Source organism: Colossoma macropomum, unplaced genomic scaffold, assembly GCF_904425465.1.
Source record: "Colossoma macropomum unplaced genomic scaffold, Colossoma_macropomum, whole genome shotgun sequence".
In the NCBI taxonomy this organism is placed as follows: Eukaryota; Metazoa; Chordata; class Actinopteri; order Characiformes; family Serrasalmidae; genus Colossoma; species Colossoma macropomum.
Genome location: NW_023494804.1, coordinates 24,496,784 through 24,518,845, shown reverse-complemented (window position 1 = coordinate 24,518,845; position 22,062 = coordinate 24,496,784). Strand labels below are relative to the sequence as shown.

The window sequence follows — 22,062 nt, the reverse complement described above, 5'->3', positions numbered from 1 at the left end:
CAGATGTGACTGTGTTTGTCTGTTCCACAATTAACAAACAACAACAGAAAGAACTAGAAGACTGGTTAAGCTGAAAGCGCAGCACATGTAGCTTGTTCAGATTTATCACCAAGCATTTCAAGTGAGCTCACAACACAGCACACGGGCAAGAAATGTGAGAAAACTGGACACGTTTTAGCAGAGGATGGTTTCGATCCATCGACCTCTGGGTTATGGGCCCAGCACGCTTCCGCTGCGCCACTCTGCTGACGTGAGGCTGTCAGGCGCCCGGAACTCCGGACCAAAATCCTTGCCCTTTGGGGTACCTGGACAATTTGACTACGCTGAAGCTGAGAAAAACAATGGGGCACTTTTTTTTGTAGTTTGTTTTTACACTGGGGTCATCACATATTCAGAACAGTGCAAGAGCACATGAGCTGCTAACAGCAAAGCTCCATTCCAAGAGTTTGCCTTTGAGTCACTGCACATAGCGTGGGCTTCCTCACACCATGGCCACAATATAGATGGTTCCTAGCAGAGGATGGTTTCGATCCATCGACCTCTGGGTTATGGGCCCAGCACGCTTCCGCTGCGCCACTCTGCTAGCACTACACCCCAGATGGGACTCGAACCCACAATCCCTGGCTTAGGAGGCCAGTGCCTTATCCATTAGGCCACTGGGGCTCTGGCACCACAACAACAGGCCTCTCTCACAGCTTTTTAAAAGCTAGGCCTTTCGTCTCTCATGCTCAGGACACAAAAACACGTATGGATTTGGGAGGACTTACACCTGAAAATCACTTCAGCAAGTCTGAACTGACAATTAGCGTCTCACACAAAGCAGAGCCAGCCTGTGTGTACGCTACATTTCATTTCCCTCACTGCTTAAATGCAGAGCACAACATCAGTGATGTTTGCCTCCAGATAAAACAAGCCTTCCCGCATTGCTCTTACGAAACGACCTGTTTAGAGCCCTGTTTAGCCAAGCTTTCGCATGTTAATACTTTCAGTAAATCCACACCTTTCAGAGGCCTTCTCCTCTCATGTCATGTAGCAGCCAACTTTACTCACCTGACTTGACACACTTAGAAAATGACTGGGGTGATGTCACACACTTTCTCTTTACTGACACTCACTGGACAACTGCGGTAATGACAGGAAAGTTCAGGAACTCACTGGAAGTAAAACAGGCTTCTTTATAAAGCCTGAGCAGCTCACAGCGCTCAGGTCAAATCAAAGAGAGCTGCTACGCTATCTGACAGAGCAATCAAGAGTCAACACAACCGTAGAAGAGAATGTTGAGTCTGTACGGCTTACAGCCTTCATTCAGCCCATTCATGGACATTCCCTGGCCTGTGCGCAGTCTGTGGCCTGAGGTTGTTCCTCTTTACCATCACAGAGATGCACTGCTGAAAAACATGCAGGGCATAGAGACTACTTTGAAGCTTTTGGAGAAACTTCAGCACGAGATCTTTCAGAAAGTCTCCCAGACCGCCGCCTCTGACGTGGTCCAGCCGCTCTCCTACGCAGTGGAGAAAGAGGGAGGTGGTTTTGCCTTGACCCTGGATGCTAAAGGCTTCTCCCCCGAGGAACTGTCCGTCAAACAGGTGGGAAGGAAGCTGCGCGTCTGCGGGAAGACAGAGAAGAGAGAGGAAGATGGGAAAGGATCTTACTCACACAGAGTCCAGGAGTTCAGGCGGGAGTTTGTCTTGCCGGAAGGAGTGAATCCAGAGGCGCTGAGCTGCTCCCTGGCTGATGGAAAACTATTCATTCAGGCACCAAACACACAGCAGTCTGAAAAACCTGACAGAGTGCTAACCATCGACAGCAGTCAAGCTGGTGAGATAGCTCGGTCAGAAACCACACAGACCCAGGACAGCACCACTGAAACACAGAGAGCAGCGGAGCAAAAGCTTGGCTGAAGAGAGCGAGAACGTCTGTAGCAGAATTGTACGGCTCCGCGTGTAGGGCCAGTGCGGCAACTTTTTTATCTGTCCATTGGAAATATAATGACGTAGATATACTGTTTTTAAGCCTCTTATAATGTCTACTTCTCCTGTGCTTCGTTTCTTTGTTTGTACAATTTTGTTATGCAATTTGTACTAGAGTTGTAAAAAAAGTCTTCAAAAATAAAGACAATTTCATTTCGCTACTCCAGATGTGACTGTGTTTGTCTGTTCCACAATTAACAAACAACAACAGAAAGAACTAGAAGACTGGTTAAGCTGAAAGCGCAGCACATGTAGCTTGTTCAGATTTATCACCAAGCATTTCAAGTGAGCTCACAACACAGCACACGGGCAAGAAATGTGAGAAAACTGGACACGTTTTAGCAGAGGATGGTTTCGATCCATCGACCTCTGGGTTATGGGCCCAGCACGCTTCCGCTGCGCCACTCTGCTGACGTGAGGCTGTCAGGCGCCCGGAACTCCGGACCAAAATCCTTGCCCTTTGGGGTACCTGGACAATTTGACTACGCTGAAGCTGAGAAAAACAATGGGGCACTTTTTTTTGTAGTTTGTTTTTACACTGGGGTCATCACATATTCAGAACAGTGCAAGAGCACATGAGCTGCTAACAGCAAAGCTCCATTCCAAGAGTTTGCCTTTGAGTCACTGCACATAGCGTGGGCTTCCTCACACCATGGCCACAATATAGATGGTTCCTAGCAGAGGATGGTTTCGATCCATCGACCTCTGGGTTATGGGCCCAGCACGCTTCCGCTGCGCCACTCTGCTAGCACTACACCCCAGATGGGACTCGAACCCACAATCCCTGGCTTAGGAGGCCAGTGCCTTATCCATTAGGCCACTGGGGCTCTGGCACCACAACAACAGGCCTCTCTCACAGCTTTTTAAAAGCTAGGCCTTTCGTCTCTCATGCTCAGGACACAAAAACACGTATGGATTTGGGAGGACTTACACCTGAAAATCACTTCAGCAAGTCTGAACTGACAATTAGCGTCTCACACAAAGCAGAGCCAGCCTGTGTGTACGCTACATTTCATTTCCCTCACTGCTTAAATGCAGAGCACAACATCAGTGATGTTTGCCTCCAGATAAAACAAGCCTTCCCGCATTGCTCTTACGAAACGACCTGTTTAGAGCCCTGTTTAGCCAAGCTTTCGCATGTTAATACTTTCAGTAAATCCACACCTTTCAGAGGCCTTCTCCTCTCATGTCATGTAGCAGCCAACTTTACTCACCTGACTTGACACACTTAGAAAATGACTGGGGTGATGTCACACACTTTCTCTTTACTGACACTCACTGGACAACTGCGGTAATGACAGGAAAGTTCAGGAACTCACTGGAAGTAAAACAGGCTTCTTTATAAAGCCTGAGCAGCTCACAGCGCTCAGGTCAAATCAAAGAGAGCTGCTACGCTATCTGACAGAGCAATCAAGAGTCAACACAACCGTAGAAGAGAATGTTGAGTCTGTACGGCTTACAGCCTTCATTCAGCCCATTCATGGACATTCCCTGGCCTGTGCGCAGTCTGTGGCCTGAGGTTGTTCCTCTTTACCATCACAGAGATGCACTGCTGAAAAACATGCAGGGCATAGAGACTACTTTGAAGCTTTTGGAGAAACTTCAGCACGAGATCTTTCAGAAAGTCTCCCAGACCGCCGCCTCTGACGTGGTCCAGCCGCTCTCCTACGCAGTGGAGAAAGAGGGAGGTGGTTTTGCCTTGACCCTGGATGCTAAAGGCTTCTCCCCCGAGGAACTGTCCGTCAAACAGGTGGGAAGGAAGCTGCGCGTCTGCGGGAAGACAGAGAAGAGAGAGGAAGATGGGAAAGGATCTTACTCACACAGAGTCCAGGAGTTCAGGCGGGAGTTTGTCTTGCCGGAAGGAGTGAATCCAGAGGCGCTGAGCTGCTCCCTGGCTGATGGAAAACTATTCATTCAGGCACCAAACACACAGCAGTCTGAAAAACCTGACAGAGTGCTAACCATCGACAGCAGTCAAGCTGGTGAGATAGCTCGGTCAGAAACCACACAGACCCAGGACAGCACCACTGAAACACAGAGAGCAGCGGAGCAAAAGCTTGGCTGAAGAGAGCGAGAACGTCTGTAGCAGAATTGTACGGCTCCGCGTGTAGGGCCAGTGCGGCAACTTTTTTATCTGTCCATTGGAAATATAATGACGTAGATATACTGTTTTTAAGCCTCTTATAATGTCTACTTCTCCTGTGCTTCGTTTCTTTGTTTGTACAATTTTGTTATGCAATTTGTACTAGAGTTGTAAAAAAAGTCTTCAAAAATAAAGACAATTTCATTTCGCTACTCCAGATGTGACTGTGTTTGTCTGTTCCACAATTAACAAACAACAACAGAAAGAACTAGAAGACTGGTTAAGCTGAAAGCGCAGCACATGTAGCTTGTTCAGATTTATCACCAAGCATTTCAAGTGAGCTCACAACACAGCACACGGGCAAGAAATGTGAGAAAACTGGACACGTTTTAGCAGAGGATGGTTTCGATCCATCGACCTCTGGGTTATGGGCCCAGCACGCTTCCGCTGCGCCACTCTGCTGACGTGAGGCTGTCAGGCGCCCGGAACTCCGGACCAAAATCCTTGCCCTTTGGGGTACCTGGACAATTTGACTACGCTGAAGCTGAGAAAAACAATGGGGCACTTTTTTTTGTAGTTTGTTTTTACACTGGGGTCATCACATATTCAGAACAGTGCAAGAGCACATGAGCTGCTAACAGCAAAGCTCCATTCCAAGAGTTTGCCTTTGAGTCACTGCACATAGCGTGGGCTTCCTCACACCATGGCCACAATATAGATGGTTCCTAGCAGAGGATGGTTTCGATCCATCGACCTCTGGGTTATGGGCCCAGCACGCTTCCGCTGCGCCACTCTGCTAGCACTACACCCCAGATGGGACTCGAACCCACAATCCCTGGCTTAGGAGGCCAGTGCCTTATCCATTAGGCCACTGGGGCTCTGGCACCACAACAACAGGCCTCTCTCACAGCTTTTTAAAAGCTAGGCCTTTCGTCTCTCATGCTCAGGACACAAAAACACGTATGGATTTGGGAGGACTTACACCTGAAAATCACTTCAGCAAGTCTGAACTGACAATTAGCGTCTCACACAAAGCAGAGCCAGCCTGTGTGTACGCTACATTTCATTTCCCTCACTGCTTAAATGCAGAGCACAACATCAGTGATGTTTGCCTCCAGATAAAACAAGCCTTCCCGCATTGCTCTTACGAAACGACCTGTTTAGAGCCCTGTTTAGCCAAGCTTTCGCATGTTAATACTTTCAGTAAATCCACACCTTTCAGAGGCCTTCTCCTCTCATGTCATGTAGCAGCCAACTTTACTCACCTGACTTGACACACTTAGAAAATGACTGGGGTGATGTCACACACTTTCTCTTTACTGACACTCACTGGACAACTGCGGTAATGACAGGAAAGTTCAGGAACTCACTGGAAGTAAAACAGGCTTCTTTATAAAGCCTGAGCAGCTCACAGCGCTCAGGTCAAATCAAAGAGAGCTGCTACGCTATCTGACAGAGCAATCAAGAGTCAACACAACCGTAGAAGAGAATGTTGAGTCTGTACGGCTTACAGCCTTCATTCAGCCCATTCATGGACATTCCCTGGCCTGTGCGCAGTCTGTGGCCTGAGGTTGTTCCTCTTTACCATCACAGAGATGCACTGCTGAAAAACATGCAGGGCATAGAGACTACTTTGAAGCTTTTGGAGAAACTTCAGCACGAGATCTTTCAGAAAGTCTCCCAGACCGCCGCCTCTGACGTGGTCCAGCCGCTCTCCTACGCAGTGGAGAAAGAGGGAGGTGGTTTTGCCTTGACCCTGGATGCTAAAGGCTTCTCCCCCGAGGAACTGTCCGTCAAACAGGTGGGAAGGAAGCTGCGCGTCTGCGGGAAGACAGAGAAGAGAGAGGAAGATGGGAAAGGATCTTACTCACACAGAGTCCAGGAGTTCAGGCGGGAGTTTGTCTTGCCGGAAGGAGTGAATCCAGAGGCGCTGAGCTGCTCCCTGGCTGATGGAAAACTATTCATTCAGGCACCAAACACACAGCAGTCTGAAAAACCTGACAGAGTGCTAACCATCGACAGCAGTCAAGCTGGTGAGATAGCTCGGTCAGAAACCACACAGACCCAGGACAGCACCACTGAAACACAGAGAGCAGCGGAGCAAAAGCTTGGCTGAAGAGAGCGAGAACGTCTGTAGCAGAATTGTACGGCTCCGCGTGTAGGGCCAGTGCGGCAACTTTTTTATCTGTCCATTGGAAATATAATGACGTAGATATACTGTTTTTAAGCCTCTTATAATGTCTACTTCTCCTGTGCTTCGTTTCTTTGTTTGTACAATTTTGTTATGCAATTTGTACTAGAGTTGTAAAAAAAGTCTTCAAAAATAAAGACAATTTCATTTCGCTACTCCAGATGTGACTGTGTTTGTCTGTTCCACAATTAACAAACAACAACAGAAAGAACTAGAAGACTGGTTAAGCTGAAAGCGCAGCACATGTAGCTTGTTCAGATTTATCACCAAGCATTTCAAGTGAGCTCACAACACAGCACACGGGCAAGAAATGTGAGAAAACTGGACACGTTTTAGCAGAGGATGGTTTCGATCCATCGACCTCTGGGTTATGGGCCCAGCACGCTTCCGCTGCGCCACTCTGCTAGCACTACACCCCAGATGGGACTCGAACCCACAATCCCTGGCTTAGGAGGCCAGTGCCTTATCCATTAGGCCACTGGGGCTCTGGCACCACAACAACAGGCCTCTCTCACAGCTTTTTAAAAGCTAGGCCTTTCGTCTCTCATGCTCAGGACACAAAAACACGTATGGATTTGGGAGGACTTACACCTGAAAATCACTTCAGCAAGTCTGAACTGACAATTAGCGTCTCACACAAAGCAGAGCCAGCCTGTGTGTACGCTACATTTCATTTCCCTCACTGCTTAAATGCAGAGCACAACATCAGTGATGTTTGCCTCCAGATAAAACAAGCCTTCCCGCATTGCTCTTACGAAACGACCTGTTTAGAGCCCTGTTTAGCCAAGCTTTCGCATGTTAATACTTTCAGTAAATCCACACCTTTCAGAGGCCTTCTCCTCTCATGTCATGTAGCAGCCAACTTTACTCACCTGACTTGACACACTTAGAAAATGACTGGGGTGATGTCACACACTTTCTCTTTACTGACACTCACTGGACAACTGCGGTAATGACAGGAAAGTTCAGGAACTCACTGGAAGTAAAACAGGCTTCTTTATAAAGCCTGAGCAGCTCACAGCGCTCAGGTCAAATCAAAGAGAGCTGCTACGCTATCTGACAGAGCAATCAAGAGTCAACACAACCGTAGAAGAGAATGTTGAGTCTGTACGGCTTACAGCCTTCATTCAGCCCATTCATGGACATTCCCTGGCCTGTGCGCAGTCTGTGGCCTGAGGTTGTTCCTCTTTACCATCACAGAGATGCACTGCTGAAAAACATGCAGGGCATAGAGACTACTTTGAAGCTTTTGGAGAAACTTCAGCACGAGATCTTTCAGAAAGTCTCCCAGACCGCCGCCTCTGACGTGGTCCAGCCGCTCTCCTACGCAGTGGAGAAAGAGGGAGGTGGTTTTGCCTTGACCCTGGATGCTAAAGGCTTCTCCCCCGAGGAACTGTCCGTCAAACAGGTGGGAAGGAAGCTGCGCGTCTGCGGGAAGACAGAGAAGAGAGAGGAAGATGGGAAAGGATCTTACTCACACAGAGTCCAGGAGTTCAGGCGGGAGTTTGTCTTGCCGGAAGGAGTGAATCCAGAGGCGCTGAGCTGCTCCCTGGCTGATGGAAAACTATTCATTCAGGCACCAAACACACAGCAGTCTGAAAAACCTGACAGAGTGCTAACCATCGACAGCAGTCAAGCTGGTGAGATAGCTCGGTCAGAAACCACACAGACCCAGGACAGCACCACTGAAACACAGAGAGCAGCGGAGCAAAAGCTTGGCTGAAGAGAGCGAGAACGTCTGTAGCAGAATTGTACGGCTCCGCGTGTAGGGCCAGTGCGGCAACTTTTTTATCTGTCCATTGGAAATATAATGACGTAGATATACTGTTTTTAAGCCTCTTATAATGTCTACTTCTCCTGTGCTTCGTTTCTTTGTTTGTACAATTTTGTTATGCAATTTGTACTAGAGTTGTAAAAAAAGTCTTCAAAAATAAAGACAATTTCATTTCGCTACTCCAGATGTGACTGTGTTTGTCTGTTCCACAATTAACAAACAACAACAGAAAGAACTAGAAGACTGGTTAAGCTGAAAGCGCAGCACATGTAGCTTGTTCAGATTTATCACCAAGCATTTCAAGTGAGCTCACAACACAGCACACGGGCAAGAAATGTGAGAAAACTGGACACGTTTTAGCAGAGGATGGTTTCGATCCATCGACCTCTGGGTTATGGGCCCAGCACGCTTCCGCTGCGCCACTCTGCTGACGTGAGGCTGTCAGGCGCCCGGAACTCCGGACCAAAATCCTTGCCCTTTGGGGTACCTGGACAATTTGACTACGCTGAAGCTGAGAAAAACAATGGGGCACTTTTTTTTGTAGTTTGTTTTTACACTGGGGTCATCACATATTCAGAACAGTGCAAGAGCACATGAGCTGCTAACAGCAAAGCTCCATTCCAAGAGTTTGCCTTTGAGTCACTGCACATAGCGTGGGCTTCCTCACACCATGGCCACAATATAGATGGTTCCTAGCAGAGGATGGTTTCGATCCATCGACCTCTGGGTTATGGGCCCAGCACGCTTCCGCTGCGCCACTCTGCTAGCACTACACCCCAGATGGGACTCGAACCCACAATCCCTGGCTTAGGAGGCCAGTGCCTTATCCATTAGGCCACTGGGGCTCTGGCACCACAACAACAGGCCTCTCTCACAGCTTTTTAAAAGCTAGGCCTTTCGTCTCTCATGCTCAGGACACAAAAACACGTATGGATTTGGGAGGACTTACACCTGAAAATCACTTCAGCAAGTCTGAACTGACAATTAGCGTCTCACACAAAGCAGAGCCAGCCTGTGTGTACGCTACATTTCATTTCCCTCACTGCTTAAATGCAGAGCACAACATCAGTGATGTTTGCCTCCAGATAAAACAAGCCTTCCCGCATTGCTCTTACGAAACGACCTGTTTAGAGCCCTGTTTAGCCAAGCTTTCGCATGTTAATACTTTCAGTAAATCCACACCTTTCAGAGGCCTTCTCCTCTCATGTCATGTAGCAGCCAACTTTACTCACCTGACTTGACACACTTAGAAAATGACTGGGGTGATGTCACACACTTTCTCTTTACTGACACTCACTGGACAACTGCGGTAATGACAGGAAAGTTCAGGAACTCACTGGAAGTAAAACAGGCTTCTTTATAAAGCCTGAGCAGCTCACAGCGCTCAGGTCAAATCAAAGAGAGCTGCTACGCTATCTGACAGAGCAATCAAGAGTCAACACAACCGTAGAAGAGAATGTTGAGTCTGTACGGCTTACAGCCTTCATTCAGCCCATTCATGGACATTCCCTGGCCTGTGCGCAGTCTGTGGCCTGAGGTTGTTCCTCTTTACCATCACAGAGATGCACTGCTGAAAAACATGCAGGGCATAGAGACTACTTTGAAGCTTTTGGAGAAACTTCAGCACGAGATCTTTCAGAAAGTCTCCCAGACCGCCGCCTCTGACGTGGTCCAGCCGCTCTCCTACGCAGTGGAGAAAGAGGGAGGTGGTTTTGCCTTGACCCTGGATGCTAAAGGCTTCTCCCCCGAGGAACTGTCCGTCAAACAGGTGGGAAGGAAGCTGCGCGTCTGCGGGAAGACAGAGAAGAGAGAGGAAGATGGGAAAGGATCTTACTCACACAGAGTCCAGGAGTTCAGGCGGGAGTTTGTCTTGCCGGAAGGAGTGAATCCAGAGGCGCTGAGCTGCTCCCTGGCTGATGGAAAACTATTCATTCAGGCACCAAACACACAGCAGTCTGAAAAACCTGACAGAGTGCTAACCATCGACAGCAGTCAAGCTGGTGAGATAGCTCGGTCAGAAACCACACAGACCCAGGACAGCACCACTGAAACACAGAGAGCAGCGGAGCAAAAGCTTGGCTGAAGAGAGCGAGAACGTCTGTAGCAGAATTGTACGGCTCCGCGTGTAGGGCCAGTGCGGCAACTTTTTTATCTGTCCATTGGAAATATAATGACGTAGATATACTGTTTTTAAGCCTCTTATAATGTCTACTTCTCCTGTGCTTCGTTTCTTTGTTTGTACAATTTTGTTATGCAATTTGTACTAGAGTTGTAAAAAAAGTCTTCAAAAATAAAGACAATTTCATTTCGCTACTCCAGATGTGACTGTGTTTGTCTGTTCCACAATTAACAAACAACAACAGAAAGAACTAGAAGACTGGTTAAGCTGAAAGCGCAGCACATGTAGCTTGTTCAGATTTATCACCAAGCATTTCAAGTGAGCTCACAACACAGCACACGGGCAAGAAATGTGAGAAAACTGGACACGTTTTAGCAGAGGATGGTTTCGATCCATCGACCTCTGGGTTATGGGCCCAGCACGCTTCCGCTGCGCCACTCTGCTGACGTGAGGCTGTCAGGCGCCCGGAACTCCGGACCAAAATCCTTGCCCTTTGGGGTACCTGGACAATTTGACTACGCTGAAGCTGAGAAAAACAATGGGGCACTTTTTTTTGTAGTTTGTTTTTACACTGGGGTCATCACATATTCAGAACAGTGCAAGAGCACATGAGCTGCTAACAGCAAAGCTCCATTCCAAGAGTTTGCCTTTGAGTCACTGCACATAGCGTGGGCTTCCTCACACCATGGCCACAATATAGATGGTTCCTAGCAGAGGATGGTTTCGATCCATCGACCTCTGGGTTATGGGCCCAGCACGCTTCCGCTGCGCCACTCTGCTAGCACTACACCCCAGATGGGACTCGAACCCACAATCCCTGGCTTAGGAGGCCAGTGCCTTATCCATTAGGCCACTGGGGCTCTGGCACCACAACAACAGGCCTCTCTCACAGCTTTTTAAAAGCTAGGCCTTTCGTCTCTCATGCTCAGGACACAAAAACACGTATGGATTTGGGAGGACTTACACCTGAAAATCACTTCAGCAAGTCTGAACTGACAATTAGCGTCTCACACAAAGCAGAGCCAGCCTGTGTGTACGCTACATTTCATTTCCCTCACTGCTTAAATGCAGAGCACAACATCAGTGATGTTTGCCTCCAGATAAAACAAGCCTTCCCGCATTGCTCTTACGAAACGACCTGTTTAGAGCCCTGTTTAGCCAAGCTTTCGCATGTTAATACTTTCAGTAAATCCACACCTTTCAGAGGCCTTCTCCTCTCATGTCATGTAGCAGCCAACTTTACTCACCTGACTTGACACACTTAGAAAATGACTGGGGTGATGTCACACACTTTCTCTTTACTGACACTCACTGGACAACTGCGGTAATGACAGGAAAGTTCAGGAACTCACTGGAAGTAAAACAGGCTTCTTTATAAAGCCTGAGCAGCTCACAGCGCTCAGGTCAAATCAAAGAGAGCTGCTACGCTATCTGACAGAGCAATCAAGAGTCAACACAACCGTAGAAGAGAATGTTGAGTCTGTACGGCTTACAGCCTTCATTCAGCCCATTCATGGACATTCCCTGGCCTGTGCGCAGTCTGTGGCCTGAGGTTGTTCCTCTTTACCATCACAGAGATGCACTGCTGAAAAACATGCAGGGCATAGAGACTACTTTGAAGCTTTTGGAGAAACTTCAGCACGAGATCTTTCAGAAAGTCTCCCAGACCGCCGCCTCTGACGTGGTCCAGCCGCTCTCCTACGCAGTGGAGAAAGAGGGAGGTGGTTTTGCCTTGACCCTGGATGCTAAAGGCTTCTCCCCCGAGGAACTGTCCGTCAAACAGGTGGGAAGGAAGCTGCGCGTCTGCGGGAAGACAGAGAAGAGAGAGGAAGATGGGAAAGGATCTTACTCACACAGAGTCCAGGAGTTCAGGCGGGAGTTTGTCTTGCCGGAAGGAGTGAATCCAGAGGCGCTGAGCTGCTCCCTGGCTGATGGAAAACTATTCATTCAGGCACCAAACACACAGCAGTCTGAAAAACCTGACAGAGTGCTAACCATCGACAGCAGTCAAGCTGGTGAGATAGCTCGGTCAGAAACCACACAGACCCAGGACAGCACCACTGAAACACAGAGAGCAGCGGAGCAAAAGCTTGGCTGAAGAGAGCGAGAACGTCTGTAGCAGAATTGTACGGCTCCGCGTGTAGGGCCAGTGCGGCAACTTTTTTATCTGTCCATTGGAAATATAATGACGTAGATATACTGTTTTTAAGCCTCTTATAATGTCTACTTCTCCTGTGCTTCGTTTCTTTGTTTGTACAATTTTGTTATGCAATTTGTACTAGAGTTGTAAAAAAAGTCTTCAAAAATAAAGACAATTTCATTTCGCTACTCCAGATGTGACTGTGTTTGTCTGTTCCACAATTAACAAACAACAACAGAAAGAACTAGAAGACTGGTTAAGCTGAAAGCGCAGCACATGTAGCTTGTTCAGATTTATCACCAAGCATTTCAAGTGAGCTCACAACACAGCACACGGGCAAGAAATGTGAGAAAACTGGACACGTTTTAGCAGAGGATGGTTTCGATCCATCGACCTCTGGGTTATGGGCCCAGCACGCTTCCGCTGCGCCACTCTGCTGACGTGAGGCTGTCAGGCGCCCGGAACTCCGGACCAAAATCCTTGCCCTTTGGGGTACCTGGACAATTTGACTACGCTGAAGCTGAGAAAAACAATGGGGCACTTTTTTTTGTAGTTTGTTTTTACACTGGGGTCATCACATATTCAGAACAGTGCAAGAGCACATGAGCTGCTAACAGCAAAGCTCCATTCCAAGAGTTTGCCTTTGAGTCACTGCACATAGCGTGGGCTTCCTCACACCATGGCCACAATATAGATGGTTCCTAGCAGAGGATGGTTTCGATCCATCGACCTCTGGGTTATGGGCCCAGCACGCTTCCGCTGCGCCACTCTGCTAGCACTACACCCCAGATGGGACTCGAACCCACAATCCCTGGCTTAGGAGGCCAGTGCCTTATCCATTAGGCCACTGGGGCTCTGGCACCACAACAACAGGCCTCTCTCACAGCTTTTTAAAAGCTAGGCCTTTCGTCTCTCATGCTCAGGACACAAAAACACGTATGGATTTGGGAGGACTTACACCTGAAAATCACTTCAGCAAGTCTGAACTGACAATTAGCGTCTCACACAAAGCAGAGCCAGCCTGTGTGTACGCTACATTTCATTTCCCTCACTGCTTAAATGCAGAGCACAACATCAGTGATGTTTGCCTCCAGATAAAACAAGCCTTCCCGCATTGCTCTTACGAAACGACCTGTTTAGAGCCCTGTTTAGCCAAGCTTTCGCATGTTAATACTTTCAGTAAATCCACACCTTTCAGAGGCCTTCTCCTCTCATGTCATGTAGCAGCCAACTTTACTCACCTGACTTGACACACTTAGAAAATGACTGGGGTGATGTCACACACTTTCTCTTTACTGACACTCACTGGACAACTGCGGTAATGACAGGAAAGTTCAGGAACTCACTGGAAGTAAAACAGGCTTCTTTATAAAGCCTGAGCAGCTCACAGCGCTCAGGTCAAATCAAAGAGAGCTGCTACGCTATCTGACAGAGCAATCAAGAGTCAACACAACCGTAGAAGAGAATGTTGAGTCTGTACGGCTTACAGCCTTCATTCAGCCCATTCATGGACATTCCCTGGCCTGTGCGCAGTCTGTGGCCTGAGGTTGTTCCTCTTTACCATCACAGAGATGCACTGCTGAAAAACATGCAGGGCATAGAGACTACTTTGAAGCTTTTGGAGAAACTTCAGCACGAGATCTTTCAGAAAGTCTCCCAGACCGCCGCCTCTGACGTGGTCCAGCCGCTCTCCTACGCAGTGGAGAAAGAGGGAGGTGGTTTTGCCTTGACCCTGGATGCTAAAGGCTTCTCCCCCGAGGAACTGTCCGTCAAACAGGTGGGAAGGAAGCTGCGCGTCTGCGGGAAGACAGAGAAGAGAGAGGAAGATGGGAAAGGATCTTACTCACACAGAGTCCAGGAGTTCAGGCGGGAGTTTGTCTTGCCGGAAGGAGTGAATCCAGAGGCGCTGAGCTGCTCCCTGGCTGATGGAAAACTATTCATTCAGGCACCAAACACACAGCAGTCTGAAAAACCTGACAGAGTGCTAACCATCGACAGCAGTCAAGCTGGTGAGATAGCTCGGTCAGAAACCACACAGACCCAGGACAGCACCACTGAAACACAGAGAGCAGCGGAGCAAAAGCTTGGCTGAAGAGAGCGAGAACGTCTGTAGCAGAATTGTACGGCTCCGCGTGTAGGGCCAGTGCGGCAACTTTTTTATCTGTCCATTGGAAATATAATGACGTAGATATACTGTTTTTAAGCCTCTTATAATGTCTACTTCTCCTGTGCTTCGTTTCTTTGTTTGTACAATTTTGTTATGCAATTTGTACTAGAGTTGTAAAAAAAGTCTTCAAAAATAAAGACAATTTCATTTCGCTACTCCAGATGTGACTGTGTTTGTCTGTTCCACAATTAACAAACAACAACAGAAAGAACTAGAAGACTGGTTAAGCTGAAAGCGCAGCACATGTAGCTTGTTCAGATTTATCACCAAGCATTTCAAGTGAGCTCACAACACAGCACACGGGCAAGAAATGTGAGAAAACTGGACACGTTTTAGCAGAGGATGGTTTCGATCCATCGACCTCTGGGTTATGGGCCCAGCACGCTTCCGCTGCGCCACTCTGCTGACGTGAGGCTGTCAGGCGCCCGGAACTCCGGACCAAAATCCTTGCCCTTTGGGGTACCTGGACAATTTGACTACGCTGAAGCTGAGAAAAACAATGGGGCACTTTTTTTTGTAGTTTGTTTTTACACTGGGGTCATCACATATTCAGAACAGTGCAAGAGCACATGAGCTGCTAACAGCAAAGCTCCATTCCAAGAGTTTGCCTTTGAGTCACTGCACATAGCGTGGGCTTCCTCACACCATGGCCACAATATAGATGGTTCCTAGCAGAGGATGGTTTCGATCCATCGACCTCTGGGTTATGGGCCCAGCACGCTTCCGCTGCGCCACTCTGCTAGCACTACACCCCAGATGGGACTCGAACCCACAATCCCTGGCTTAGGAGGCCAGTGCCTTATCCATTAGGCCACTGGGGCTCTGGCACCACAACAACAGGCCTCTCTCACAGCTTTTTAAAAGCTAGGCCTTTCGTCTCTCATGCTCAGGACACAAAAACACGTATGGATTTGGGAGGACTTACACCTGAAAATCACTTCAGCAAGTCTGAACTGACAATTAGCGTCTCACACAAAGCAGAGCCAGCCTGTGTGTACGCTACATTTCATTTCCCTCACTGCTTAAATGCAGAGCACAACATCAGTGATGTTTGCCTCCAGATAAAACAAGCCTTCCCGCATTGCTCTTACGAAACGACCTGTTTAGAGCCCTGTTTAGCCAAGCTTTCGCATGTTAATACTTTCAGTAAATCCACACCTTTCAGAGGCCTTCTCCTCTCATGTCATGTAGCAGCCAACTTTACTCACCTGACTTGACACACTTAGAAAATGACTGGGGTGATGTCACACACTTTCTCTTTACTGACACTCACTGGACAACTGCGGTAATGACAGGAAAGTTCAGGAACTCACTGGAAGTAAAACAGGCTTCTTTATAAAGCCTGAGCAGCTCACAGCGCTCAGGTCAAATCAAAGAGAGCTGCTACGCTATCTGACAGAGCAATCAAGAGTCAACACAACCGTAGAAGAGAATGTTGAGTCTGTACGGCTTACAGCCTTCATTCAGCCCATTCATGGACATTCCCTGGCCTGTGCGCAGTCTGTGGCCTGAGGTTGTTCCTCTTTACCATCACAGAGATGCACTGCTGAAAAACATGCAGGGCATAGAGACTACTTTGAAGCTTTTGGAGAAACTTCAGCACGAGATCTTTCAGAAAGTCTCCCAGACCGCCGCCTCTGACGTGGTCCAGCCGCTCTCCTACGCAGTGGAGAAAGAGGGAGGTGGTTTTGCCTTGACCCTGGATGCTAAAGGCTTCTCCCCCGAGGAACTGTCCGTCAAACAGGTGGGAAGGAAGCTGCGCGTCTGCGGGAAGACAGAGAAGAGAGAGGAAGATGGGAAAGGATCTTACTCACACAGAGTCCAGGAGTTCAGGCGGGAGTTTGTCTTGCCGGAAGGAGTGAATCCAGAGGCGCTGAGCTGCTCCCTGGCTGATGGAAAACTATTCGTTCAGGCACCAAACACACAGCAGTCTGAAAAACCTGACAGAGTGCTAACCATCGACGGCAGTCAAGCCGGTGAGATAGCTCGGTCAGAAACCACACAGACCCAGGACAGCACCACTGAAACACAGAGAGCAGCGGAGCAAAAGCTTGGCTGAAGAGAGCGAGAACGTCTGTAGCAGAATTGTACGGCTCCGCGTGTAGGGCCAGTGCGGCAACTTTTTTATCTGTCCATTGGAAATATAATGACGTAGATATACTGTTTTTAAGCCTCTTATAATGTCTACTTCTCCTGTGCTTCGTTTCTTTGTTTGTACAATTTTGTTATGCAATTTGTACTAGAGTTGTAAAAAAAGTCTTCAAAAATAAAGACAATTTCATTTCGCTACTCCAGATGTGACTGTGTTTGTCTGTTCCACAATTAACAAACAACAACAGAAAGAACTAGAAGACTGGTTAAGCTGAAAGCGCAGCACATGTAGCTTGTTCAGATTTATCACCAAGCATTTCAAGTGAGCTCACAACACAGCACACGGGCAAGAAATGTGAGAAAACTGGACACGTTTTAGCAGAGGATGGTTTCGATCCATCGACCTCTGGGTTATGGGCCCAGCACGCTTCCGCTGCGCCACTCTGCTGACGTGAGGCTGTCAGGCGCCCGGAACTCCGGACCAAAATCCTTGCCCTTTGGGGTACCTGGACAATTTGACTACGCTGAAGCTGAGAAAAACAATGGGGCACTTTTTTTTGTAGTTTGTTTTTACACTGGGGTCATCACATATTCAGAACAGTGCAAGAGCACATGAGCTGCTAACAGCAAAGCTCCATTCCAAGAGTTTGCCTTTGAGTCACTGCACATAGCGTGGGCTTCCTCACACCATGGCCACAATATAGATGGTTCCTAGCAGAGGATGGTTTCGATCCATCGACCTCTGGGTTATGGGCCCAGCACGCTTCCGCTGCGCCACTCTGCTAGCACTACACCCCAGATGGGACTCGAACCCACAATCCCTGGCTTAGGAGGCCAGTGCCTTATCCATTAGGCCACTGGGGCTCTGGCACCACAACAACAGGCCTCTCTCACAGCTTTTTAAAAGCTAGGCCTTTCGTCTCTCATGCTCAGGACACAAAAACACGTATGGATTTGGGAGGACTTACACCTGAAAATCACTTCAGCAAGTCTGAACTGACAATTAGCGTCTCACACAAAGCAGAGCCAGCCTGTGTGTACACTACATTTCATTTCCCTCACTGCTTAAATGCAGAGCACAACATCAGTGATGTTCGCCTCCAAATAAAACAAGCCTTCCCGCATTGCTCTTACGAAACAACCTGTTTAGAGCCCTGTTTAGCCAAGCTTTCGCATGTTAATACTTTCAGTAAATCCACACCTTTCAGAGGCCTTCTCCTCTCATGTCATGTAGCAGCCAACTTTACTTACCTGACTTGACACACTTAGAAAATGACTGGGGTGATGTCACACACTTTCTCTTTACTGACACTCACTGGACAACTGCGGTAATGACAGGAAAGTTCAGGAACTCACTGGAAGTAAAACAGGCTTCTTTATAAAGCCTGAGCAGCTCACAGCGCTCAGGTCAAATCAAAGAGAGCTGCTACGCTATCTGACAGAGCAATCAAGAGTCAACACAACCGTAGAAGAGAATGTTGAGTCTGTACGGCTTACAGCCTTCATTCAGCCCATTCATGGACATTCCCTGGCCTGTGCGCAGTCTGTGGCCTGAGGTTGTTCCTCTTTACCATCACAGAGATGCACTGCTGAAAAACATGCAGGGCATAGAGACTACTTTGAAGCTTTTGGAGAAACTTCAGCACGAGATCTTTCAGAAAGTCTCCCAGACCGCCGCCTCTGACGTGGTCCAGCCGCTCTCCTACGCAGTGGAGAAAGAGGGAGGTGGTTTTGCCTTGACCCTGGATGCTAAAGGCTTCTCCCCCGAGGAACTGTCCGTCAAACAGGTGGGAAGGAAGCTGCGCGTCTGCGGGAAGACAGAGAAGAGAGAGGAAGATGGGAAAGGATCTTACTCACACAGAGTCCAGGAGTTCAGGCGGGAGTTTGTCTTGCCGGAAGGAGTGAATCCAGAGGCGCTGAGCTGCTCCCTGGCTGATGGAAAACTATTCGTTCAGGCACCAAACACACAGCAGTCTGAAAAACCTGACAGAGTGCTAACCATCGACGGCAGTCAAGCCGGTGAGATAGCTCGGTCAGAAACCACACAGACCCAGGACAGCACCACTGAAACACAGAGAGCAGCGGAGCAAAAGCTTGGCTGAAGAGAGCGAGAACGTCTGTAGCAGAATTGTACGGCTCCGCGTGTAGGGCCAGTGCGGCAACTGTTTTATCTGTCCATTGGAAATATAATGACGTAGATATACTGTTTTTAAGCCTCTTATAATGTCTACTTCTCCTGTGCTTCGTTTCTTTGTTTGTACAATTTTGTTATGCAATTTGTACTAGAGTTGTAAAAAAAGTCTTCAAAAATAAAGACAATTTCATTTCGCTACTCCAGATGTGACTGTGTTTGTCTGTTCCACAATTAACAAACAACAACAGAAAGAACTAGAAGACTGGTTAAGCTGAAAGCGCAGCACATGTAGCTTGTTCAGATTTATCACCAAGCATTTCAAGTGAGCTCACAATACAGCACACGTGCAAGAAATGTGAGAAAATTGGACACGTTTTAGCAGAGGATGGTTTCGATCCATCGACCTCTGGGTTATGGGCCCAGCACGCTTCCGCTGCGCCACTCTGCTGACGTGAGGCTGTCAGGCGCCCGGAACTCCGGACCAAAATCCTTGCCCTTTGGGGTACCTGGACAATTTGACTACGCTGAAGCTGAGAAAAACAATGGGGCACTTTTTTTTGTAGTTTGTTTTTACACTGGGGTCATCACATATTCAGAACAGTGCAAGAGCACATGAGCTGCTAACAGCAAAGCTCCATTCCAAGAGTTTGCCTTTGAGTCACTGCACATAGCGTGGGCTTCCTCACACCATGGCCACAATATAGATGGTTCCTAGCAGAGGATGGTTTCGATCCATCGACCTCTGGGTTATGGGCCCAGCACGCTTCCGCTGCGCCACTCTGCTAGCACTACACCCCAGATGAGACTCGAACCCACAATCCCTGGCTTAGGAGGCCAGTGCCTTATCCATTAGGCCACTAGGGCTCTGGCACCACAACAACAGGCCTCTCTCACAGCATTTTAAAAGCTAGGCCTTTCGTCTCTCATGCTCAGGACACAGAAACACGTATGGATTTGGGAGGACTTACACCTGAAAATCACTTCAGCAAGTCTGAACTGACAATTAGCGTCTCACACAAAGCAGAGCCAGCCTGTGTGTACGCTACATTTCATTTCCCTCACTGCTTAAATGCAGAGCACAACATCAGTGATGTTTGCCTCCAAATAAAACAAGCCTTCCCGCATTGCTCTTACGAAACGACCTGTTTAGAGCCCTGTTTAGCCAAGCTTTCGCACGTTAATACTTTCAGTAAATCCACACGTTTCAGAGGCCTTCTCCTCTCATGTTATGTAGCAGCCAACTTTACTTACCTGACTTGACACACTTAGAAAATGACTGGGGTGATGTCACACACTTTCTCTTTACTGACACTCACTGGACAATTGGGGTAATGACAGGAAAGTTCAGGAACTCACTGGAGGCAAAACCTTAGACTTCCATTCATTCTAGCTCATGACACAAACACACGTATGGATTTTGGAAAACTTACAGTACAAGTTACTGGGGTGATGTCACAGGCATTCTTCTTACTGAGAAACCCTACATAGACTCCCAATCTCACCAGTATTTAATCAGACAAATTGGACCCAGCCTGTATGTACAATTATTGTTCTCCTGTGCCTAAATGCAGGGAAAAAACATTAGTAATGTTTTCCTCCCCCTGGGCTACTTTAACCTGTTTTGTGGCCCTGAGTTTAAAAGCTGATGTGGGTGTTATGGGTCTAGTCACACACAACGCTAAAAACCTTCGGTTTTTCCACTTACAGCATTGCTATGCATCATCCTAAACACTTAAACAAAGCTTAAGTTAGCTTCTTATCCGCCATATTCTTTGCTGAATTTTCTATTCCACCTTTAAAGGTGCTGCATTTCCATATCGGTACCTGTAGCTGCTGCACCATCAAACTTAAACCCAGAACCGAACCTCTAAAAGCCACAGTCAGTCAAGGTTCAAAATTTGCACTGAACTTTAGATTAAGTTCAACTTGAGCTCATATGTGATAGCGTTATCTGCGCTCCTTGCAATCTATCGTGCAATGCATTTCCACATGCGTCGATCCAAAAAACACAACATGACTGAGATAAAACTTAAAATACTAAACCTAATCATTGTAAAGCATACCGCCATGGTGGGCATATAAAATGTGCAATGTGATTCATGTCTTACCTTGGATTGATGTTTGGTTTGACATAAGAGGGGGTTCAGTCCCTGATTGGCATCTGGCAGCAGGAAGTGGCAACTCTGCCATCCAGAAATGGCACGTACTGGTGTGTGCCACTTAGCGAATGCCACCTGTCTTCAATAACTGGTAACAAATGGCACTCACCAGTGGCACCTGCCAAACAGAAATGGCACGTGCCTCTCAAAACAGGTACGTACCAACAGTTCCTGTGACTAAAGCAGTGACTCTGACAGCGGCTACTCAGCTAGGCTAACTAGCAGCACATCATAGCACCACTATCGGCCATCAGAACCTGGGAAAAGTGACGGATGAATGTCAACTTGAAGAATATGTACAGATAGTCTATCATTTTGTTGGTTCACTGGCTGTGCTGTTGGGTGGATGATTCAAGCAAAATGAGATGCTTTAGCCAAAGGCTATGCAACTATAGCAGTACTGCTAACTTGCGGGCCTTTGTTAATTATTTGTGATGTGTTATTCATGTTAAATCTAAATGCTGTAAAGACCATTTCTCAGCATCTTAAACAATACACAAGAAACGCAGGCTTGTGATCTTGTTTTAATTTAGCAATTTGTATAATTTTCAGTGATTCCTCATCTGTGTCTGCAATGGATAGCCAGTGGCACGAAGCCCATTTCAGCCTTCGTTGTAAAAGAGCATTGTAAGATCCCATTTCACAGAAACCTGATGATGATGATGACACTCCTAGAAATCGACAGATTCAATGGGCTGGAATCTCACCCTTACACAGGGCCGGACTGGGACAGTTGTTCAGGCTGAGAATCATGGAAGGACTCAGGCCACACACATACTCACAGCTACAGTATCTGCATGAATGTTTAGTATGGGTTTTTATATGTATGTTTACAGTAATACAAAAATACCCTCCATAACTGCCCACTCTTTAACTACCTGCTTAGTCACCTAAACTATTCCAGATTTTTTGATGCACACATTTCATAATGTAAATAATGCTTTGACCACACAGTACTTGAAATCCTTGGATATATGAAGTTTTATATATATATTTATTCATTTTTTTTCTTATTAGGTAAACCTATTGTAAGCTGTACCTGGGGCTCTCCCTGAACTTACAGGTATCTCATGCTCTCTTTCTCCATCTTTGCAAAGAAAAAATGAAAACACAAAGTTAATTATCAATTTAAATGCACATTTTTTATGAAGTATCTAGCACTATATAGCATCGCCAAACAATGTATGCAATGTACACTATGTGGCTCACGCTTTACATTGCCCCAGGATAGCTA

General features: G+C 47.4%; 9 protein-coding genes and 12 non-coding genes across 21 annotated transcripts; 9 read left to right on the top strand and 12 right to left on the bottom strand.

Annotated features, from left to right (window-relative positions):
* The first annotated feature begins 4 nt into the window (after positions 1 to 4).
* On the top strand, positions 5 to 2,131 carry LOC118824398 (heat shock protein 30-like). Its single transcript, XM_036594518.1, has one exon. It carries the CDS (start codon positions 1,275 to 1,277, stop codon positions 1,899 to 1,901), a length of 627 nt encoding a protein of 208 aa, XP_036450411.1. The 5' UTR covers positions 5 to 1,274; the 3' UTR covers positions 1,902 to 2,131.
* Positions 176 to 247, bottom strand: trnam-cau. Its single transcript has one exon. It is a non-coding gene; the product is annotated as a tRNA-Met (tRNA).
* Positions 512 to 583, bottom strand: trnam-cau. The gene has a single exon. It is a non-coding gene; the product is annotated as a tRNA-Met (tRNA).
* Positions 591 to 663, bottom strand: trnar-ccu. The gene has a single exon. It is a non-coding gene; the product is annotated as a tRNA-Arg (tRNA).
* A 7-nt stretch (positions 2,132 to 2,138) lies between the features above and the next one.
* LOC118824397 (heat shock protein 30-like) lies at positions 2,139 to 4,265 on the top strand. The gene has a single exon (XM_036594517.1). It carries the CDS (start codon positions 3,409 to 3,411, stop codon positions 4,033 to 4,035), a length of 627 nt encoding a protein of 208 aa, XP_036450410.1. The 5' UTR covers positions 2,139 to 3,408; the 3' UTR covers positions 4,036 to 4,265.
* On the bottom strand, positions 2,725 to 2,797 carry trnar-ccu. Its single transcript has one exon. It is a non-coding gene; the product is annotated as a tRNA-Arg (tRNA).
* Positions 4,266 to 4,272: 7 nt separating the features above from the next.
* Positions 4,273 to 6,399, top strand: LOC118824404 (heat shock protein 30-like). The gene has a single exon (XM_036594525.1). The coding sequence runs from the start codon at positions 5,543 to 5,545 to the stop codon at positions 6,167 to 6,169; it is 627 nt and encodes a 208-aa protein (XP_036450418.1). The 5' UTR covers positions 4,273 to 5,542; the 3' UTR covers positions 6,170 to 6,399.
* On the bottom strand, positions 4,859 to 4,931 carry trnar-ccu. Its single transcript has one exon. It is a non-coding gene; the product is annotated as a tRNA-Arg (tRNA).
* Positions 6,400 to 6,557: 158 nt separating the features above from the next.
* Positions 6,558 to 8,197, top strand: LOC118824402 (heat shock protein 30-like). Its single transcript, XM_036594523.1, has one exon. The coding sequence runs from the start codon at positions 7,341 to 7,343 to the stop codon at positions 7,965 to 7,967; it is 627 nt and encodes a 208-aa protein (XP_036450416.1). The 5' UTR covers positions 6,558 to 7,340; the 3' UTR covers positions 7,968 to 8,197.
* trnar-ccu lies at positions 6,657 to 6,729 on the bottom strand. The gene has a single exon. It is a non-coding gene; the product is annotated as a tRNA-Arg (tRNA).
* Positions 8,198 to 8,204: 7 nt separating the features above from the next.
* Positions 8,205 to 10,331, top strand: LOC118824396 (heat shock protein 30-like). Its single transcript, XM_036594516.1, has one exon. It carries the CDS (start codon positions 9,475 to 9,477, stop codon positions 10,099 to 10,101), a length of 627 nt encoding a protein of 208 aa, XP_036450409.1. The 5' UTR covers positions 8,205 to 9,474; the 3' UTR covers positions 10,102 to 10,331.
* trnar-ccu lies at positions 8,791 to 8,863 on the bottom strand. The gene has a single exon. It is a non-coding gene; the product is annotated as a tRNA-Arg (tRNA).
* A 7-nt stretch (positions 10,332 to 10,338) lies between the features above and the next one.
* Positions 10,339 to 12,465, top strand: LOC118824394 (heat shock protein 30-like). The gene has a single exon (XM_036594515.1). It carries the CDS (start codon positions 11,609 to 11,611, stop codon positions 12,233 to 12,235), a length of 627 nt encoding a protein of 208 aa, XP_036450408.1. The 5' UTR covers positions 10,339 to 11,608; the 3' UTR covers positions 12,236 to 12,465.
* On the bottom strand, positions 10,925 to 10,997 carry trnar-ccu. The gene has a single exon. It is a non-coding gene; the product is annotated as a tRNA-Arg (tRNA).
* Positions 12,466 to 12,472: 7 nt separating the features above from the next.
* LOC118824393 (heat shock protein 30-like) lies at positions 12,473 to 14,599 on the top strand. Its single transcript, XM_036594514.1, has one exon. It carries the CDS (start codon positions 13,743 to 13,745, stop codon positions 14,367 to 14,369), a length of 627 nt encoding a protein of 208 aa, XP_036450407.1. The 5' UTR covers positions 12,473 to 13,742; the 3' UTR covers positions 14,370 to 14,599.
* trnar-ccu lies at positions 13,059 to 13,131 on the bottom strand. The gene has a single exon. It is a non-coding gene; the product is annotated as a tRNA-Arg (tRNA).
* Positions 14,600 to 14,606: 7 nt separating the features above from the next.
* LOC118824408 (heat shock protein 30-like) lies at positions 14,607 to 17,566 on the top strand. Its single transcript, XM_036594528.1, has one exon. It carries the CDS (start codon positions 15,877 to 15,879, stop codon positions 16,501 to 16,503), a length of 627 nt encoding a protein of 208 aa, XP_036450421.1. The 5' UTR covers positions 14,607 to 15,876; the 3' UTR covers positions 16,504 to 17,566.
* On the bottom strand, positions 15,193 to 15,265 carry trnar-ccu. Its single transcript has one exon. It is a non-coding gene; the product is annotated as a tRNA-Arg (tRNA).
* Positions 17,327 to 17,399, bottom strand: trnar-ccu. The gene has a single exon. It is a non-coding gene; the product is annotated as a tRNA-Arg (tRNA).
* A 147-nt stretch (positions 17,567 to 17,713) lies between the features above and the next one.
* LOC118824410 (heat shock protein 30-like) lies at positions 17,714 to 19,001 on the top strand. The gene has a single exon (XM_036594532.1). It carries the CDS (start codon positions 18,011 to 18,013, stop codon positions 18,635 to 18,637), a length of 627 nt encoding a protein of 208 aa, XP_036450425.1. The 5' UTR covers positions 17,714 to 18,010; the 3' UTR covers positions 18,638 to 19,001.
* A 459-nt stretch (positions 19,002 to 19,460) lies between these two features.
* Positions 19,461 to 19,533, bottom strand: trnar-ccu. Its single transcript has one exon. It is a non-coding gene; the product is annotated as a tRNA-Arg (tRNA).
* Positions 19,534 to 22,062: the final 2,529 nt, after the last annotated feature.

Coding starts and splice junctions, on each gene's coding strand:
- LOC118824408 (XM_036594528.1), top strand. CDS start 15,877: ATGTTGAGTCTGTACGGCTTACAGCCTTCATTCAGCCCATTCATGGAC.
- LOC118824397 (XM_036594517.1), top strand. CDS start 3,409: ATGTTGAGTCTGTACGGCTTACAGCCTTCATTCAGCCCATTCATGGAC.
- LOC118824402 (XM_036594523.1), top strand. CDS start 7,341: ATGTTGAGTCTGTACGGCTTACAGCCTTCATTCAGCCCATTCATGGAC.
- LOC118824396 (XM_036594516.1), top strand. CDS start 9,475: ATGTTGAGTCTGTACGGCTTACAGCCTTCATTCAGCCCATTCATGGAC.
- LOC118824410 (XM_036594532.1), top strand. CDS start 18,011: ATGTTGAGTCTGTACGGCTTACAGCCTTCATTCAGCCCATTCATGGAC.
- LOC118824393 (XM_036594514.1), top strand. CDS start 13,743: ATGTTGAGTCTGTACGGCTTACAGCCTTCATTCAGCCCATTCATGGAC.
- LOC118824398 (XM_036594518.1), top strand. CDS start 1,275: ATGTTGAGTCTGTACGGCTTACAGCCTTCATTCAGCCCATTCATGGAC.
- LOC118824394 (XM_036594515.1), top strand. CDS start 11,609: ATGTTGAGTCTGTACGGCTTACAGCCTTCATTCAGCCCATTCATGGAC.
- LOC118824404 (XM_036594525.1), top strand. CDS start 5,543: ATGTTGAGTCTGTACGGCTTACAGCCTTCATTCAGCCCATTCATGGAC.